General features: G+C 44.3%; 1 protein-coding gene across 1 annotated transcript; it reads left to right on the top strand.

Moving 5' to 3' along the window:
* Window positions 1–471: 471 nt before the first annotated feature.
* On the top strand, window positions 472–21,180 carry LOC144507699 (calponin-1-like). The gene is made up of 7 exons (XM_078234893.1): window positions 472–628; window positions 3,886–4,007; window positions 4,562–4,628; window positions 15,380–15,517; window positions 15,622–15,738; window positions 17,834–17,980; window positions 18,269–21,180. Exons 1-7 carry the CDS (start codon window positions 569–571, stop codon window positions 18,581–18,583), a joined length of 966 nt encoding a protein of 321 aa, XP_078091019.1. The 5' UTR covers window positions 472–568; the 3' UTR covers window positions 18,584–21,180.
* The last annotated feature ends 136 nt before the right edge of the window (window positions 21,181–21,316 follow it).

A 21,316-nucleotide genomic window follows, 5' to 3' on the forward strand; every position in this document is an offset into this window, starting at 1 on the left:
AAATCTGACTTGACTGAACATTAAACACTCAATTCCTATTTATGTTGAATAATTTTGCTGAAATCTAGGCCTGAGCTTGCAGCATTTTCAGTTTCTGTGAAATTCGGTGTCATTTTGCCAAATATTTAAGTTCAGCTCCTCAGAGGGGCTACCGAGTGGGGGCTTGGTTCAATCCTGGAATTGCCCAGTGGGGCCTGGCACTTCACAGGGATTGAACTGGCTGCTTTTCCTCAAAAACAGAAATGCTTTTGCTGACATGCTACACATTTCCGAGTTTTTTTCTCTGTTCAATACTGATGTGAGATTAACCAATCGCTGCTCAGATCCAAGATAAACAGACAACATGGAAAAAATGACGACACTTTTTCAAATTCCAATTGGCGGGCATCACTGGCATTGTTAGCTAGACTTTCCTGATTTGCTACCTTCTGAACCAATAGGAAGGTTTCTTAGACCCAGCTAATTCAAGAGTTTGAAAGGTTTTGGAAATTTGGGACTCCCAGAACGAACAAGAGTGAGAGCAGGTGCTGGTGTGTGGGGTCGTAAGCTTGCAACTAATAGTTCAGAGATGTCAGTGCATTTCAACAAGGGACCTGCATATGGCCTCTCGGCAGAAGTGAATCGTAAGGTAGGATCTGGTCTTTCTTTTTGTGTACAAAGATTGAGAGTTTGTTGAATAAGGAACACTATTGGAATGTTACTGGTTAATCACAGGCTCCCCAAACATTTATCAACAGATCACATATGATTTTTAGGATTTATTGTATTTAGAAACTTACAGAAACCCACTGGCAGCTTCTACTGGGTTCACATTGAGTTTTGACATGTGGTAATCTCTGAAAACATTCCTTTAATTATTAGCTAGCTAGTTGAGGAATCAGGTTCCAAAGAAAAGTTGGAAACAGCAAAGTGAAGATAAACTATACAGGAGAGATTAATCTCCTAAAGTATTGGATCCATAGGATGTGAACGACAGCCAACAGGCAGCTGTTAAATGGCAGTGCTCGCGTGGCTCCAAACTGCACCTCCTGCGAGATTTAATCCCAATAAATCTATTTGTGTTAGTACGGAGTTTACAGGGCTAGCGAATCTGTGAACTCTTCAGTTCATGAAATTCAGTTTCATAAACATTTCCACTTTGGATATATCCATGATTTCTGTCTCACTGGAACTAATATTTAAATATTAAATATTTAAATAGTTTAACTGCAGTCTCTGACAATAGTGGTATTCCCTTTATAAACAAACTGCTGAAGAAATTTAGTTGAGTGGAGGAGTTGTACTAAGCCTCTGAATGTACCACAGAAACAACTTATTCAAACGAAAGGGTTGGCAGCAATTATTTTTGATTTAAATCTTCAGTTTCACTCAGCATTTCACATTTTATTCTATTTAAATCATTTTAATTACAAATGAATAGATGTTAGTTTCTGAGAATTAAAATTTCCGACTTTTGGCTTCACTTTCCACAAATGCAGCACAGGTTAGATACAACAACAACTTGCATTTTTACTCACCTTTAACATTGCTAAACATCTCAAAGCACTTCACAGGAGCATAAAGAAACAGAATTCGAAAGGGAACCATGGGAAAATATTAAAAGAAAGCAAACTAAGCATTAAAGTTTCTATACAAAGGGATAACATTGAAAGTTGGACAGGTTATGCTAAACTTTGTTTGATGTGGAGATGCCGGCGTTGGACTGGGGTAAACACAGTAAGAAGTTTAACAACACCAGGTTAAAGTCCAACAGGTTTATTTGGTAGCAAAAGCCACACAAGCTTTCGAGGCTCTGAGCCCCTTCTTCAGGTGAGTGGGAATTCTGTTCACAAACAGAACTTATAAGACACAGACTCAATTTACATGAATAATGGTTGGAATGCGAATACTTACAACTAATCCAGTCTTTAAGAAACAAAACAATGGGAGTGGAGAGAGCATCAAGACAGGCTAAAAAGATGTGTATTGTCTCCAGACAAGACAGCCAGTGAAACTCTGCAGGTCCACGCAACTGTGGGAGTTACAAATAGTGTGACATAAATTCTGATTCTAGGATCGCATGATAAAGACTCAGGAGGAAAAAAGCAGAAATATTTATGTGAAATAGTGTGACATAAACCCAATATCCCGGTTGAGGCCGTCCTTGTGTGTGCGGAACCTGGCTATCAGTTTCTGCTCCGCGACTCTGCGCTGTCGTGTGTCGCGAAGGCCGCCTTGGAGAACGCTTACCCGAATATCAGAGGCCGAATGCCCGTGACCGCTGAAGTGCTCCCCAACAGGAAGAGAACAGTCTTGCCTGGTGATTGTCGAGCGGTGTTCATTCATCCGTTGTCGCAGCGTCTGCATAGTTTCCCCAATGTACCATGCCTCGGGACATCCTTCGTTGTCCAGTACTTCCCCGGAGCGGAGAAGCTACGGCATCTCCTCCGGAGCCTTCAACATGTCATTGATGAAGACGAACATCTCGCCAAGGCCATCCCCACACCCCCACTTCTTGCCTTCAAACAACCGCACAACCTCAAACAGACCATTGTCCGCAGCAAACTACCCAGCCTTCAGGAGAACAGTGACCAAGACACCACACAACCCTGCCACAGCAACCTCTGCAAGACGTGCCGGATCATCGACACAGATGCCATCATCTCACGTGAGAACACCATCCACCAGGTACACGGTACATACTCTTGCAACTCGGCCAACGTTGTCTACCTGATACGCTGCAAGAAAGGATGTCCCGAGGCATGGTACATTGGGGAAACTATGCAGACGCTGCGACAACGGATGAATGAACACCGCTCGACAATCACCAGGCAAGACTGTTCTCTTCCTGTTGGGGAGCACTTCAGCGGTCACGGGCATTCGGCCTCTGATATTCGGGTAAGCGTTCTCCAAGGCGGCCTTCGCGACACACGACAGCGCAGAGTCGCGGAGCAGAAACTGATAGCCAGGTTCCGCACACACAAGGACGGCCTCAACCGGGATATTGGGTTTATGTCACACTATTTCACATAAATATTTCTGCTTTTTTCCTCCTGAGTCTTTATCATGCGATCCTAGAATCAGAATTTATGTCACACTATTTGTAACTCCCACAGTTGCGTGGACCTGCAGAGTTTCACTGGCTGTCTTGTCTGGAGACAATACACATCTTTTTAGCCTGTCTTGATGCTCTCTCCACTCCCATTGTTTTGTTTCTTAAAGACTGGATTAGTTGTAAGTATTCGCATTCCAACCATTATTCATGTAAATTGAGTCTGTGTCTTATAAGTTCTGTTTGTGAACAGAATTCCCACTCACCTGAAGAAGGGGCTCAGAGCCTCGAAAGCTTGTGTGGCTTTTGCTACCAAATAAACCTGTTGGACTTTAACCTGGTGTTGTTAAACTTCTTACAAACTTTGTTTGACCACACTTGCGAGTACTATGTACAATTCTGGGTGACAGATTATAAAAGGATATAAATGCATTGGAGATGGTGCAAAAGATGTACTGGGCTAATATCAGAACTTTGTTTTGCCTATCAGGAAAGGATGAACCGCCAGGTCGCTTATCTCTTGAAAAGTGAAGGCTGAGGATGATTTAAAGAGGTCTTTAAAATTATGAAAGGGTTTAATAGAGTAAACACAGAAAGGTTATTTACACTTGTAGGACAGAGCAAAACTCAAGGCCACCAATATACGATTACCACTAAGATACCAAATAGAGAATTCAGGAGAAACACCCTTACGCAGAGAGCAGTGAGAATGTGAAACTTGTTACCAAATGGAGTAGTTGAGGTGAATAATACAGATGCATTTAAGGGCAATCTGGATAAACAGATGAAGGAGAATGAAATAAATGGTTTTGCTGATGGTTTCATAGCACTTAAATCTGATGTCTAACCTACAGATTGCCCAGAAATATGACCCACAGAAAGATGAGGCAATTCGGGGGTGGATTGAAGATGTTACTGGAGCAACTCTTTCAGAAAACCTCATGGATGATCTGAAAAATGGAATCATACTGTGCCAGTAAGCAGAACTATTGGAAATATCAAAGCCACAATTCTGGAAATAGATGTATCCAAGTGTAGAAATCAAAAGCTCCAACCTACATTTGCATCAAGCTGATCACACCTTCAGTGTATGTACACGGCTATGCCTCCAACATCAACACTAAATTATACTTTCCACTGCATCTAGTGACTTCCAACTCCTTAGAATTCTATTCAGTAACCCACACTAGTCCTCACTATCCTGTAATATTTGCCAGTGGCTCTCTGTCCCATCCCGTAACCTCTCATCAATATTCTCTTTAAGTTGCACAACTGTGCACCCATGCAGCTTCCAGGAAGCTACCACACATTGACAAAAACTGGCCACGATTAACAACATTTTAAGGAGAACATTGCTCCTCAAAGCGTTCTCCGTTCTGTAATGCTGCCAGTGCCTTACTATCCGGTCCTGTAACCTTTAGTACAAACCTGCCAAACTTGATTTTACAATATTACATTACAACAATAAATAAGTATTTCTCCCACATTTACATGGAAAATGATTTCATGCTGTATTTCCTTCTATTTAAGGCTCATTAATAAACTGCAGCCTGGCTCAGTGAAGAAGATTAGTGACTCCCCACAGAACTGGCATCAGGTAATGAGTTAATGAATTGAAAGTATATATGTGGTTTGGTGTGGGCCACACTGTGAATTTGGAGATTTTTTTGAATTCGTGGAATATGGGATTTGTTGGTAAGGTCAGCATTTATTGCCCATTTCTAATTGTCCTTGCAGAGGTGATGGAATGCCTTCTGCTGCAGTCTGAGAGATATTGGTACTCATTGTAGTGTTTGGTATGGAGCTCCAGGAGTTTGACCCATCAACAATGAAGGAATAATGCTATAGCTCCAAGTCAAGATGGTGTGTGTGACTAAGTTTAGGTTTATTTATTAGTGTCACAAGTAGGTTTACATTAACACTACAATGAAGTTACTATGAAAATCGCTAGTCATCACACTCTGGCGCCTGTTTGGGAGAATTTAGCATGGCCAATGCAGCTAACCAGCACATCATTCTGACTGTGGGAGGAAACCAGGGCACCTGGAGGAAACCCATGCAGACACGGGGAGAACGTGCAAATTCCACACAGACAGTTACCCAAGCCGGGAATCGAACCTGGGTCCCTAGCATTGTGAGGCAGCAGTGCTAACTACTGTGCCGCCACGACTAGGAGGGGAACTTGCAGATTGTGCCATTTCCATGTGCTTGATGTCCTTGTTCTTCTGGGTGATGGAGTTTGTAGGTTTGGAAGGTCCAATCGAAGTTGGTGCTATGCTTCTTGAAAATAGTATCTGCTGCTGCCACTGCCTGTGGTGGTAGGAGTGAATGTTTAACATGGTGGATCAGATGTCAACCAAGCTTGGATGTCTGGATGGTATTGAGCTTCTTGAGTGCTGCTGGAACAATGCTCATTCAGGCAAGTGAGGAGTATGCTATCATCCCGCCTTGTGTCTTGAAGATAGAGGAAAGGCTCTGGGTGATAAGGAGTGAGTTACTCACTGCAGATTTCTCAGCCTTGTAGTCACAGTATTTATGTGCTAGTCCAATTAATTTTCTGGTCAATGGTGACCCCAGAATGTTGATGGTCGGTGGATCAGTGACATAAGTGCCATTGAATGGCAGGGGAGGTGGTTTGATGCCCTTGTGTTAGAGATAGTTATAAAGCAACGGCTTTATTGAAAGGGGGATGGAATATAAAAGTAAGGAATATACAGGGCAATCGTAAGAGTAGAGTGTACAGTTCTGGTCTCTTTACTTAAGAAAGGATATACTTATGTTGGAAGCAGTTGAGTGAAGATTCACTAGGCTGATTCCTGGGAAGAAGTGGTTGCCTTATGAGGAAAGGTTGAGCAGGTTAGACCAATGCTCATTAGAGTTTAGAAGAATGAGATGATTTTATTACCATAAGACACAGAAGCAGAAGTAGGCCATTTTGTAACAGGGCATTACGTTGGCAGTTTTCAAATCTTCTGAGTCTTTTCCAGAATGTGGATTACTAGTACATCCACTATCTTTGTAGCTACTTCCTTTAATATCCTCAGATGCAATCCATCAGATTGGATATAGCACTTAGGGCGAATGGAATCAAAGGTTATGGGGAAAAAACAGGATTAGGCTCTTGAGTTGGATGATCAGTCATGATCGTAATGAATGGGTGGAGCAGGTTTGAAGGGCCAAATGGCCTCCTTCTGCTCCTTTCTTCTATGTTTCTATCCAGGGGACGGTCATAGAATCCCTACAGTGCAGAAAGAGGTCATTCAGCCCATCAAATTTGCACCGACTCTCTGTCAGAGCATCTCACCCAGGTGCTACACCCATAAGCCCACATAATTAGCCCGCTAATCCCCCTAACCTAAATATCTTGGGACACTAAGGGGCAATTTAGCATGGCTAATCCACCTAATCCGCACATCTTTGGACTGAGAGAGGAAATCGGAGCACCCGGAGGAAACTCTCGCAGACACAGGGAGAATGTGCAAACTCCATACAGTCAGCCAAGGCTGGAATCGAACCTGGGTCCTGGTGCTATGAGGCAGCAGTACTAACCACTGTGCCACCCTTTGTCTCAAATAGGAGCAGGAGTAGGCCATTCAGCCTTTCAAGCCTGTTCCGCCATTCATTATGAGTTGGATGATCATGGCTGATCATCTAACTCAATAGTCTGATCCCATTTTCCCCCCATAACCTTTGATCCCCTGCACCCCAAGAGCTATATCTAACTCCTCCTTGAAAACATGCAATGTTTTGACCTCAACTACTTTCTGTGGTAGCAAATTCCATAGGCTGACTACTCTGGGAGAAGAAATTTCTCCTCATCTCTGTCCTCAAAGATTTACCCTGTATCCTTAGACTATGACCCCTGGTTCTGGACTTCTCTCACTATAGGGAACATCCTTCCTGCATCTATTCTGTCTAGTCTTGTTACAATTTTATAGGTTTCTATGAGATTCCCCCCCGCTCCTATATTCTTCTGAACTCTAGCGAATACAATCCTAATTGACTCAATCTCTCCTCATATATCAATCCTGCCATCCCAGGAATCACTGCAATCCCAGGAATCACTGTAATCCCTCAACAGCAAGAACATCCTTCCTCAGATAAGGAGACCAAAATTGCACACAATATTCCAGGTGTAGACTCACCAACGCCCTATACAATTGCAGCAAGCCATCCCTATTCCTGTACTCGAATCCTCTCATTATGAAGACCAACATACCATTTACCTTCCTTACTACCTGCTGCACTTGCATACTTACCTTCAGCGACTGGCGTACCAGGTCTCATTGCATATTCCCCTCTCTTAATTATTATTCATATAATAATCTGCCTACCCATTTTTGCTACCAAAGTGGATAACCTCACATTTATCCACATTATACTGCATCTGCTATGCATTTGCCCACTTACTCAGCCTGTCCAAATCACACTGAAACACCTCTGCATTCTCCTCACAGTTCACCCTCCCACCCAGCTTTGTGTCATCTGCAAATTTGGAGATATTACATTCAGTTGCCTCATCTAAATCATTACTATTCATTGTGAATAGCTGGGGTCCCAGCACTGATCCCTGCGGTACCCCACTAGTCACTGCCTGTCATTTGGAAAAAATTTTTTATTCCTACTCTGTTTCCTGTCAGCCAACCAGTTTTCTATCCATCTCAATACACTACTCCCAATCCCATGTGCTTTAATTTTACACACTAATCTCTTATGTGGGACTTTGTGGAAAGCCTTCTGAAAGTCCAAACCACATCCACTGGCTCCCTCTCATCAACTCTACTAGCTACATCTGCGAAGAATTCCAGTAGATTTATCAAGCATAATTTCCCTTTCATAAATTCATGCTGACTCTGTCTGGTTCTACCAGTTTTCCAAGTGCTCTGCTATAAAATCTTTGATAATGGACTCTAGAATTTTCCCCATAACCGACGTCAGGCTGACTGATCTATAATTCAATTTTCTCTTTACTTCCCTTTTTAAACAATGGGGTTACATTAACTACCCTCCAATCTATAAGAACTAGAACATAGAACATAGAAAAGCTACAGCACAAACAGGCCCTTTGGCCCACAAGTTGCACCGAACATGTCCCTACCTACTCGGCTTATAACCCTCTATCTTACTAACTTCCATGAACTTATCCAAAAGTCTCTTAAAAGACCCTATCGAATCCGCCTCCACCACCACTACTGGCAGCCGATTCCACACACCCACCACCCTCTGAGTGAAAAATTTACCCCTAACTTCTCCTCTGTACCTACTCCCCAGCACCCTAAACCTGTGACCTCTTGTGGCAACCATTTCAGCACTGGGTAAAAGCCTCTGAGAATCCACTCTATCAATACCCCTCAACATCTTATACACCTCTATCAGGTCACCTCTCATCCTTCGCTTCTCCAAGGAGAAAAGACCTAGCTCTCTCAACCTATCCTCATAAGGCATGCCACCTAATCCAGGCAACATCCTTGTAAATCTCCTCTGCACCCTTTCTATGGCTTCCACGTCCTTTCTGTAATGAGGCAACCAGAACTGGGCACAATACTCAAGGTGGGGTCTGACCAGGGTCCTATACAGCTGCAGCATTATCTCCCGATTTCTAAACTCAATTCCTCTATTGATGAAGGCCAGTATTCCATACGCCTTCTTAACCACAGCCTCTACCTGCGACGCTGCTTTGAGCGTCCTATGAACCCGGACCCCAAGATCCTTCTGATCTTCCACACTGCCAAGCGTCTTACCCTTAATATTATATTCTTTCATCCTATTCGACCTGCCAAAATGAACCACCACACACTTATCTGGGTTGTCCATCTGGGATGTCCATCTGCCACTTCTCCGCCCAGTCTTGCATCTTATCTATGTCTCGTTGCAACTGCTGACATCCCTCTACACTATCCACAACACCACCAACCTTTGTGTCATCAGCAAACTTGCCAACCCATCCTTCCACTTCCTCATCCAGGTCATTTATAAAAATCACAAAGAACAAGGGTCCCAGAACAGATCCCTGGGGCACTCCACTGGTGACCGACCTCCATGCTGAAAAAGACCCATCTACAACCACTCTTTGCCTTCTGTGGGCAAGCCAGTTCTGAATCCCATGAATCCCCTTGTATCCCATGCCCCTTCACTTTCTCGATAAGCCTTGCATGGGGCACCTTATCAAACACCTTTGCTGAAATCCATATAAACTACATGTATCGTTCTTCCCTCGTCTATGTGTCTAGTTACATCTTCAAAAAATTCAATTAGGCTCGTAAGGCATAATCTGCCTTGGACAAAGCTGTGCTGGCTATTTCTGATCATACTATTCCTCTCCAGATTTTCATAAACCCTGCCTCTCAGGATCTTCTCCATCAACTTACCAACCACTGAGGTTAGACTCACCGGTCCATAATTTCCCGGGCTATCTCTTCTCTTTCTTGAATAACGGAACCACATCCGCAATCCTCCAACCCTCCGGAACCTCTCCCATCTCCATTGATGACGCAAAGATCATCGCCAGAGGCTCAGCAATCTCTTCCCTCGCCTCCCACAGTAACCTGGAGTACATCCCATCCTGTCCCGGCGATTTATCTAACTTGATGCTTTTCAAAAGCTCCAACACATCCTCTTTCCTAGTGTCCACATGCTCAATCTTCTCAGTCCACTGCAAGTCTGCACTGCAACTACCAAGATCCTTTTCCACTGTGAATACTGAAGTAAAGTATTCATCGAGTACCTCTGCTATTTCTACCGGTTCTATACAGACTTTCCCACCGTCACATTTGATAGGTCCTACTCCTTCACATCTCATCTTCTTGCTCTTAACATACTTAACAGTTTGGATGCCTGTACAAAACCCAGACTAAGGTTTTTTGCCCCTTGGTGTTTCTCAGCTCTACCCATACAGACTCTATATTGTCAAAGCTGATATCCTTCCTCATTATTGCATTAATTTCCTCTGATCCACCACTTTTTCCTTTTTGTCTGTCCTTCCTAAATACTGAATACCCTTGGATATTCACCTCTCATCCCTGATCACCCTGCAGCTATGTCTCCATAATCCCAACTATATCATACCCATTTACATCTATTTGCAAGATTAATTTATCCACTTTATTGTGAATGCTCCATGCATTAAGGCACAAAGCCTTAAGGCTTTTCTCTAACATTACGTATCCCGTAGTCAGTATTTTTCACTGTGGCCATATTTGATCCTGTTCCTTGATTCTTCTGCCTATCACTGTTCTTATTCCTCTTACTTTCTTTTGTTCTTATCCTCGATTCCCCCTCCTCTGACTCCTTGCATTGGTTCCCATCCCCTGACATTTCAGTTTGACCCTCCCCAACCACTCTAACAAATACTCCATCCAGGACATCTGTCCCAGTCTTGCCCAGGTGTAAGTACAGTTTGTACAGGTCCCACCTCCCCCAGACCCAGTCCCTATGTCCCAGGAATCTGAAACCTTCCCTCTCGCACCATCTTTTCAGCCACATATTCATCCGATGTATCCTGCTGTTTCTACTCCAACTAGCACGTGGCACTGATAGTAATCCTGAGATCACTACCTTTGAAGTCTGACTTTTACACTTACTTCTGAACTCCCTACATTCTGTTTTTAGGACTTAGTTCTTGGGCATGTTAGTAGGGTTGTGAAAAAGGCATTTGGGGCACTTGCGTTTATCAATCGAGGCATAGACTACAAAAGCAGGGAAGTCATGTTGGAATTGTATAGAACTTTGGTGAGGCCACAACTAGAGTACTGTGTGCAGTTCTGGTCGCCACATTATCAGAAGGATGTGATTGCCCTTCCGATCAATCGGAGGGGGTGCAGAGGAGATTCACCTTGGATGCTGCCTGGGATTTAAGTTATGAAGAGAGGTTGGGTAAGCTTGGGTTGTTTTCATTGGAGCAGAGAAGACTGAGGGGGCGACCTGATTGAGGTGTTCAAGATTATGAGGGACATGGACAGAGTGGATAAGGAGCAGCTGTTCCCCTTAGTTGAAGGGTCAGTCAGGAGGGGACATAGGTTCAAGGTGAGAGGCAAGAGGTTTAGGGGGGGATGTGAGGAAAACTGTTTTTACCCAGAGAGTGGTGACAGTCTGGAATGGGTGGGTGGTGGAGGCGGGTTGCCTCGCATCCTTTAAAAAGTATCTGGATGAGCACTTGGCACATCATAACATTCAGGGCTTTGGGCCACGTGCTGGTAAATGGGATTAGGTGAGCGATTAGGTGTTCCTAATGTGTCGGTGCAGACTCGATGGGCCAAAGAGCCTCTTCTGCACTGTATGATTCTAAAGTTTTTTAAAGTTTTTTTTAAAAGTTTATTTATTAGTCACAAGTAAGGCTTACACTAACACTGCAATTAAGTTACTGTGGAATTCCCCTAGTTGCCACACTCCAGCGCCTGTTCGGGTCAATGCACCTAACCAGCACGTCTTTCAGAATGTGGGAGGAAACCAGAGCACCCAGAGGAAATCCACTATGATTCGATGATTTTTCTATGTCATTTGTACCACTGTGTACTTCCACAAGCTGTTCACCCTCCCACTTCAGAATGTCTTGTAACTGCTCTGAGACACCCTTGACCCGAGCATCAAAAAGGCAACAGACCATTCTGTTTACGGCCACAGAAACACCCCTGATAACTACTGCATTCCAACACTTTTTACTTCTCCCGTTTGCAGCAGAGTTAACCATAGTGCATCGAATTTAGCTGCTGCTGCTTTCCCTTGAGGCACCATTCCCCTCAACAGTATCCAGAACGGAATATCTGTTTTGCAGGGGAATGGCCACAGGAGATTCCTACGCTACCTGACTAGTCCTCTGGCTCTCCCTGGTGGTCTCATTCCCTTCCTGCCTGTGAAGTTTGAGCATGCAGTGCGACCACCTCTCTATACATGCCATCCACGAGACCCTCCACCTCACGGATATTCCAGTGTCCCCAGCCACCGCTCAAGCTCTGAAATATGGGCTTCCAGGAGCTGCAGCTGGAGATACGTGTGGCATGGTGGTACAGCGGTGAGCACTGCTGCCTCACAGCGCCAGGGATCCGGATTCCATTCCGGCCTCAGGTGGCTGTCTGTGTGGAGTTTGCACATTCTCCCCGTGTCTGCGTGGGTTTCCTCCCGGTACTCCAGTTTCCTCCCACGGTTGATTGGCCATGCTGAATTGCCCCTTAGTGTCAGGGGGACTATCTAGGGTAAATACATGGGATTACGCAAATAGGGCTTGGATGGAACTGTTGTCAGTTTCGGCTCAATGGGATGAATGGCCTCCTTCTGCACTGTAGGGATTCTATAATGATACATTTTGGTCCTGGGCACCATAAATGTTCCCAGCTTCTCACATAGATCATGAGGAGCACACCACAGCTTTGAGTTCTCCTGCCATGACTTACCCCTTTAAATTAAACCTTTTGGAAGATGCTTAATATCAGTTACTCTGGGGCCCTTCTTCCCTGGTATTTATTACTACAGAATATAGCCCTTGCAAACTATAACCACAGAAAACCTTACAAATTAGAAGCGATAAAAATAGTAAATACTTACCTGACCTTACCCACTGCTTACGAATCAGCTTTCTCCTTTGTAGCCTCTACTCCTGATGCAGGACAAGAACACTCTCTGAAGATTAGAAAGTTAGAAAGCTAGAAAAGCACCTCTTTCCCCTCAGTTCACTCTGGCTGTGCTCACTCACAATGTGCTCTCTCCAAGTGCTCATGCATAAAGTTCACTCATTTCCTTCCCGTCAGTCTCACGAAATTCACATACTTCTGAATATTTAGTTCCTAGCTTTGATCTCCTTGTAACCATGTCTTTGTAATGGCTGCAAGATCATACCCACAAACCTCAATTTGTGCCACTAGCTAATTTATTCTGTGCCGAACGGTTCATGAATTTAAGTAAAAAAGCCTTTTTACCATTATTTCCTCATTTGACTATATTTGCTATTTTTAATGTTTGTACACTCTAGGTATCATTATCTAAACAGCTGCCTTGCAATGCTGCCATATCCTTTTGTTTTGTAAACTTATCTATCCCCTCTTCAGAACCATTCCCCTCTATTTATTTTGAAGTTCTACTTCCCTTCTTATGTATTTTGCAAGAACATTGGTCCCAGCGTAGTTCAGATGTGTAGGCCACCCCTACGTTATCCCACTTTCCCCAGTACTCATGACAGTGTTCCATCAACAGTCATTAGGCTTTACAGCACAGAAAGAGACTTATCTTGTCTGCACCGTTTATCCTATGCTGAAACTTTGCGTCCTTCCTGCCCCTCCACATCTGACGTCCAGGATTCTACCCAAATTCTGAGTGTCATTCCCCATTGCCAGCTGTAGCCCCTCCTCATGATCAGGTTTCTGCCCAGTTGTCCTTACCAGCCTATTCTCCTGCACCTATGCCCATGATGGCAGGAGAGTGATAATACTCTGCACTGTCTACTTACTGGGTCATTGTTTAAAAATAAAGGGTAGTCTATTTAAAACGGAGATGAGGCAACTCTTTTTTCACTCAGAGGGTCAAGAGTCTTTGGAACTCTGTTCCTGAAAAGGTAGTGGAAGCAGAGTCTTTGAATATTGTTAAGGAAGAGCTGGATACGTTCTTGGTAAGCAAGGGAGTGATAGGTTCTTGGGGGTGGACGGGATGAGGTTATTATCCGATTAGCCATGATCTTATCAAATGGTGGAGCAGGCTCAAGGGGCTGAATGGCCTACTCCTGCTCCCTGTTCTTATGCTTACTGCCCATCCTCCCCACCATCTGTGCCATGTCATGGGTATCTGTTTGTCAATGCCCAAGGCCTCCTCTTCATTTTAATGGGGCCCAGTTAATTTCCTTTCCCTGGGGCACCATGTACCTGCCATTCTGTCCAGGTAGTACATGCAGCCTGTGCGCCCCCAATGACATTATCAACCTCTTAATGGTCTTTCAAACAACTTGTATGGCCTTACTATGGAGCTTGGCAGGATCACAATGTTCTCCACTCCTCCCCATCACCCCGAGTTATACAAAAGCAAAGAGCTTTACACCCAAAAAAAGGAATTATTTCCAAATGAGAGGCTGAGTTCAAATATAGATAAGCAGAGAGGAAATGTGCAAGCCCTTAGTTATGATGAAGTGTCTTTGGGAAATGGAAAAAAAGCCAGGAAACATCTATATATTGAAAAGGGGAGCAAATCTGTTACAGACACAAGTACAGGTTCCTGCAATACTATCTTGGACTGATGCACGGTGAGGATGAGGTCAAGTAGGTTTTCACTCTGGTACACTCACAAACTGTGGGCCCAGTCTGGTGAATACGTCCTTCAGGACTCGGCACAGTAAATAGCCACTCTTAGTGATGGACATTGAAGTAACTGATCCTCAGTGCATTCTGCGTCCTTGGCTACCCTCAGTGCTTCTTTCAAATGGTGTCCAACTGGCAGAAGAACCTATTTATTATCCAAGGGAGGGCAGTATGTGATAAACAGGGAGAGTTTTCCTTGTCCATCTTTTATCTGATGCCATGAGATTTGATGGGGCCCTGAGTCAATGTTGAGGACTCCCAGGGAAACTCTCCCAACTGTGTCATGGCCTCTACTAGCTCTGCCCTGCTGGTAGGATGGGACATACACAGTGATCATGATAAAAATGTCAGGGACATTGGATGCAAGGTCCTGTGGCGACAAAATGTCTCATCTTCACACTGAGAATCCCTCCATTAATGTTGTGCGTCACTACCACCATGCAGGCTTAGAAGGGACGTAGGTTGGAGAAAGGCAATCCATCCACACAACCACAGGAGGTAACAAACCATCTTGAGGGAGAAGTACTAAACACTGAGCCAATTAAGAGTCTCTCTGGTCTCCAAAGGAAACCAAAGCATCAGCAGACTCCTAACCAGAACTCCTCATAGCCCAGTTAACTAGTAACAAATCTTCAGAATTTCAACTAGCTCCAGCTACCTAGTCAGTAACTTTCATAACTTTAAACCAGCCCCAACTAACTACCAAGTATCCACACTGTTAGAGATACTTTCCCAATATCATGTTACTTTCCTATAAAGTATTGTACTGAATCCATACCTGCCACCTGTCTCAGCATCTTCCTCAGGGACCAGGATCCTCTGGGAAAATAAGTAATTCCTGGCTTTTAACCTCAAACCTTTTGCCCGAGGGTTTGATTTGCAAGCTCTATTGTTCTATCATCCTATGTATTCCAAAATAGCCTATCCAACTAGTCTGGACCCAATATCCTCAGCAAGCCCATTTTTTCACAAGTTGCCCTAATTCTCTCATGGCCTAACCTGGTACAGTAACAAGCAGCCAGTTCCTAGGAATGGGAATTGTTTGTGATGCTCACGTTTGCTCTTTTGTCCACAGCTGGAGAACGTCGGGAACTTTATCAAAGCAATCATAAAATATGGTGTGAAACTTCATGACAGCTTTGAAGCAAATGATTTATATGAGAACTGTAACTTGACCCAGGTTCAGACAACACTCATGGCTCTGGCTAGCATGGTGAGTGTTTCTGCTGTAACTATTCTAATCTTAACTTGAATTACTTGATAGATTGCCTGACTCACTCTTCACAAGAGGAAAAATTAAATTTCTATTCCACATAGGCAAAAACAAAAGGCTACCATACAAACTCGGACATCGGTGTGAGATATGCAGAAAAACAACAACGAACTTTCGATAGTGAGACACTGAAAGCAGGACAGAATATCATTGGACTCCAGGTACGATGTGGGAAAGTAACTGGAGGGACACTGAATGGATACTGCATACACATTAGAGGGAAGGGCATTGCACAGTTAAGAGGACACTTCACTCCACACGGGAGAGAGGGGCCACTGCACTCCACACTGGAATTTATTTGGAGGGAGATTAGGGAGGATAGGAAGGCAGTGAACTTAAAGGAAAGTTAGTAGGTATTCTCCTAGTCCCGGGTGGGACACAAGGCCGCAATGATGTTCCTCCATCGAGCCCTGTCTTATGCCTCACCCCATCTCTTCAAGTTCAGTCACCACACTCCCATTACATGTTTTTTTGCCTGTCCTGTATACCAGCTTGTCCATCTTAGAGCAACCTTCAGTATTTGCTCCTTGGACATCCTTAGTACGTGTCCCAGCCATCTTATCAGAGCTTTTTGATCTCAAGGACAATGCTGTAGCAACCACTGTTCTTGTACAGGTCCTCAATGGAAATTTTACTCGGGCAGTAGATGTTACATATCTCATGGAGACAACTATTATGAAAGGTGTTGACCTTGCCCATGTCTGTCTTCACTAACCTCGAGCATTCAGATCCAACAGCAGGACTGATTTTACATTACTATTATAGAGTCTGATTTTGGTCTTAGGGTGCACCATTTGGACTTGCAGATGGTTTAAAGTCTGCTAAATGCACCTCTAGCTTTATTCAGCCAGGCTTTGATGCCCTTCTCAACACCGTTGTCATTGCTGATAAGGCATGTGAAGTCCTCAACATACTTCAGCGTTTCTCCATCAATAGTAATTGGAGATGCTGCTGATATGGGTGGCACGGTAGCACAGTGGTTAGCACTGCTGCTTCACAGCTCCAGGGACCTGGGTTCGATTCCCGGCTTGAGTCACTGTCTGTGTGGAGTTTGCACGTTCTCCTCGTGTCTGCGTGGGTTTCCTCCGGGTGCTCCGGTTTCCTCCCACAGTCCAAAGATGTGCGGGTTAGGTTGATTGGACATGCTAAAATTGCCCCTTAGTGTCCTGGGATGCGAAGATTAGAGGGATTAGCAGGTAAAATATGTAGGGATATGGGGGTAGGGCCTGGGTGGGATTGTGGTCGGTGCAGATTCGATGGGCCGAATGGCCTCTTTCTGTACTGTAGGGTTTCTATGATTTCTATGTTGACACTCATGGCTTGTGTTATCTGCTTGTTGATATGCAGACTAGTCTGTTTTGCAAACATGCTGAATCTGTCAGACTTCTGCTGGAGGTGGGTGCATCGCGAAGAGATGGCAGCAAGATCATTCGCAAAGTTGAGACCCTATAAATATGAAAAGTGGGTTGTGAATTAGACACACATGTCCAAACAGGAAAATGACCTTGGCAGGAGTTATCTCGCACCTAGACAAGCAGCTTGTCTGTGGACTCATTTTTGTTCAGCTACCAGTGGCTTTTGTAAATCATTCAAAATTTTCTCGTGGAACCCTAAAGACCATGGAACCACTGCTAAAAAACTTTGACCTTAAAGCTTAAGCAACTGAATGGCAGATCAAAAACACAGCAGCTGAACGTTACGAAGGTCTTGATATCCAGAGTAGTTCAAGAATTTAGAAGCCAAATTTGAGGTCAGTGATGAGAACAAAGAGCAGGTATGGGCAGTGGCACATCTAACTTTAACCTAAGCAGTTAGGACTGAAATTTACCCAGTTACAGCCAGGAAAACTTACTGTGTGAAAAGAGATTAGGATGGCCCAAGGATAGAATTCCACAGCAAAGATGTTTCCGTGCATGACGGATGGAGGGTGACTGCTGTAAACTGGATGAAGGAGCACTGCGTTGTACATTGTGTGAAGGGGGAAAAAATGCCGTACAACTACACACACAATTTTTGGAGTCAGTGCAAAATCGGCCTGATGATTAGGGTAGTGTGAAAATTCCAATAGCCTGAACATGTGATCTTCTTCAGATCATATCCTTACCATTAACAACAGAGCAGCTGCAGTCCAGTCAAAGGGAGCATCCATCTCCACAGAATGAACAGGCTGATTCCCTTTCCTTGGGCTTCACCCCAAGAGAGGAGAGGTTTTGTTTTCTCTTTTGCATCCCGATTTGTATGTTTTCTTTTCTCCAGATGGGGACAAATAAGTTTGCCAGCCAGCAGGGGATGACAGCCTACGGTACCAGAAGGCATTTATATGACCCCAAAACTGGAGTGGAGAAGCCTCTTGACCAGACTACCATTAGCCTCCAAATGGGAACCAACAAGGGCGCTACACAGGTATGGGGCAGAACAAGAAGGTATGGAGACAGGAGGAATAAAGTTGACACATTTGGAAAGTGCTGAGTCCTACATAAAAATGGCACTGCACAATCATAGCAAATTTCATTGCTGTTCAATGAAAATGTTAACTCATTCAGTCTGGGAGAATGAAGTTAATGTGACAGGATAGACATGATGGGAAAAGATCAGCTGGGTGGCAGGGTGTCGACAGTATGGGGAGAAGGTACTGCAGGGGTTGGCAGGGCACACGGATTACTCTCTGACCAATCCTCTTGCTGATTACAGGCTGGAATGACTGCTCCAGGGACACGGAGACACATCTTCGATAACAAACTTGGAACTGAGAAATGTGACTCCACCATTGTGTCACTGCAGATGGGAACGAACCAAGGTGCTTCACAGAAAGGAATGACTGTTTATGGGTTGAGCCGGCAGGTATTTGACCCAAAGTACTGCTCCACCTCCAACTTCCCTATCAACAACGGGAACCAGCTAGCCAGCGGCTCTGAATGCAGTGAGAGTGACTACCCAGCAGAGTACAAGTACAACCAGCAAACAGATCCCAATCGCCACACGCAAATGTTTCAGGACTTTGAGTGAGGAGAAGGCAGTGGCACTGCCGAACAAACTGGCTTGTACATTTGTGCATCGCAGCCTTACACATCTCTTGACTGCAAACCCTATGCTGAATACACAGGCTTATCCCAGTAGATGTTACAGCCCGAAATCTTCCACACAGCTACACAGAATGCTTCACTGTCAGTGCACACTGTGGCTGAAACGCCTGCTTGGTCCTGCTGGTTGAATGAAGTTTGGATACTTGAATCATTTCTTGGAACTAGCTCTGGGGTGGTCAATCAACACCAAAGGAGTCAAATAAGCCAGGTTAATGCAATAAATGGCAAAACCCCAAATATATCCCTCCAGATCTAAGACAGCCAAATTCCCCAGCTCCCTCCCCATCTCCCCGTCCAGAATTTTAAATTGTTCTTTTTCTACTCAATATGTCAGCACCAGCTCAACTGTTTACAAATCTTACAGTAAATTAACTCATGACAGTAAATCTTTATAAAATGCAAGAACTGTGTGCCATTGAAAACCACCCTCTCTACCATAACACACCGCACTGATCCAGTCATTCCCAATTGCTTTGTTGTGGATTTATCAATGATGCCCTTGTCCCAGCCATCTTCAGCTGCTTCATAAATGACCTTCCTTCCATTGTAAGGTCAGAAGTGGGGTTTTCACTGATGATCACTCATTGTTCAGAACCATTCCTGACTCCTCAGATACTGAAGCAGCCATGTCCAAATACAACAAAGCCTGGACAATATTCAGTTTGGAGCTAATATGGCAAGTAATATTCACGCCACACAAGTACCAGACAATAACCATCTCCAACAAGAGAGAATCTAACCATCGCCCCTTGACATTCAATGGCATTACCATCACTGAATCCCCCACATCAACATCCTGGGGAGTTACCACTGACCAAAAACTCAACAGGACTAGCCACATAAATACTGCAGCTACAAGAACAGGTCAAAGGGTAGGGATATGGCAGTGAGTAACTCACCTCCTTAATCCCAAAAGCCTGTCCACAATCTAGAAGGCACAAGTCAGGAGTGTGACGGAATACTCCCCACTTGTCTGGTGGCTGCAGCTCCAACAACACTCAAGGAGATTGACACCATCCAGGACAAAGCAGCCTGCTGGATTAGCACCCCATCCACAAACATTCAATCCCTCCACCACCGACACCATAGTAGCAGCAGTGTGTACCATTTACAAGATGCACTGCAGAAATTTACCAAGGCTCCTTAGCCTCACCTTCCAAACTCACAACCTCTAACACCTAGAAGGACAAGGGCAGCAGATACATGGCAACGCCACCACCTGGAAAGTTCCCCTCCAAGCCACTCACCATCCAGACTTAGAATATATCGCTATTCATTCACTGTCACTGGTTTAAAACCCTGGAACATCTTCCCCAACACACTGTGGGTGTACCTACACCATATGGACTGCAGCAGTTCAAGAAGGCAGCTCACCACCACCTTCTCAAGGGCCACTAAGGATGGGCAATAAATGCTGGCCTCGCCAGTGAAATCCACATCCTTTGAATGATTTTTGTTTTAAATGTGCACTAGCAAATCTCAAGGTACAGATAATGAACAAGATGGATCTGTGAAACCTGCAGTGTTACTGAGGTAGCGATATTTCTGTAACACTAGCTTTGAGAACCAATTTCACTAATTTCCATTACTATGATATTTATGTGATAAAGTATAGAAACAGAAGCATCAGGAAGTGCGGAAGTAGCTTGACCTTCAATTCAGCATTGGTACACAAACAGCAACATAGGGAAGCCTGGCATGGTGGGCATTCTTTAAAAGCAGTTAGGTTAGTTTTTAGATTTAGAAGTGTTTGGCTTGCAGCATTGACAATGTGTAAACTCTATAACCAGCAGTTGTGTAGTTACCAAGAATACCCTGCTCGCAACAACACTTTTCAAATTCAACAACCCTGGACTTGCAGGCACACAATTAGATTCGACAAGAACATCAGAGGGTCACACCTGACCTTGGTGCTTCTCTTCCCCGGCTCACTGCGGTTTATTCAGAAACATCACCTCCAAAAAGTGTATCGTGTTAAACAAGACTGTGATATTTAATTACCAAGGAACAACAGCAACCAACCTCAAGTATACTGACCCAACAGGCAAGTCTCAGATATTGGAGCTCAATGGTACTGACTACATCAGCCCCTCTAGCTGAGCTTCAGCTGTGCCAGCCTCCCTGCACAGCCTTAGCAGAAAATGGGCCCACTGTCCCTACGGAGGCCCAGCATAGTTGCGTCAGTTTAACACCCAACTGGCCTCAGTAAGTAATGCCGCCACAGAAACAGGTCAATGGGGGGTAAAATATTCAAAAAAGCTCAATGTAGCGACTACTGCAAATCATACTGACATTTTAGTCAATTTTAGTACCTGGAAATCTCCACAGAAATTATTTGCCTGATGGGCTGTGTTCTGGGAATGTGATTAATAACTGTTCAGTAAGTGGTGTTAAACTATCCCCTGTGGCTAATTAAAGAGCCTCTTACTGCAATGAGTTTAATTTAATGTGAATTGTGCACTGCTGTCCTACTACAGAGCACATGATATGCCAACTGTTAATAAAACCAGACCAATTCAAGTTTCGGAGTTATTGAATGACTACTCACAAAGCTCTGATTCTTCTCTGGGCCTATTCGGTTTGCAGCTACATCAGAATATTGTCGCACCAACAAACTCAGCCTGAGGTGAAGCAGGTTATGATGTGGAGATGCCGG

The sequence above is a fragment of the Mustelus asterias genome, chromosome 19, assembly GCF_964213995.1.
Source record: "Mustelus asterias chromosome 19, sMusAst1.hap1.1, whole genome shotgun sequence".
Classification (NCBI taxonomy): Eukaryota; Metazoa; Chordata; class Chondrichthyes; order Carcharhiniformes; family Triakidae; genus Mustelus; species Mustelus asterias.

Bases quoted from the DNA above. Each gene is read 5' to 3' on its own strand.
- LOC144507699 (XM_078234893.1), top strand. From the start codon at position 569: ATGTCAGTGCATTTCAACAAGGGACCTGCATATGGCCTCTCGGCAGAA. The intron at 629-3,885 runs GTAGGATCTGGT...TCTAACCTACAG, and splicing joins CGGCAGAAGTGAATCGTAAG to ATTGCCCAGAAATATGACCC. The intron at 17,981-18,268 runs GTATGGGGCAGA...TGCTGATTACAG, and splicing joins CCAACAAGGGCGCTACACAG to GCTGGAATGACTGCTCCAGG.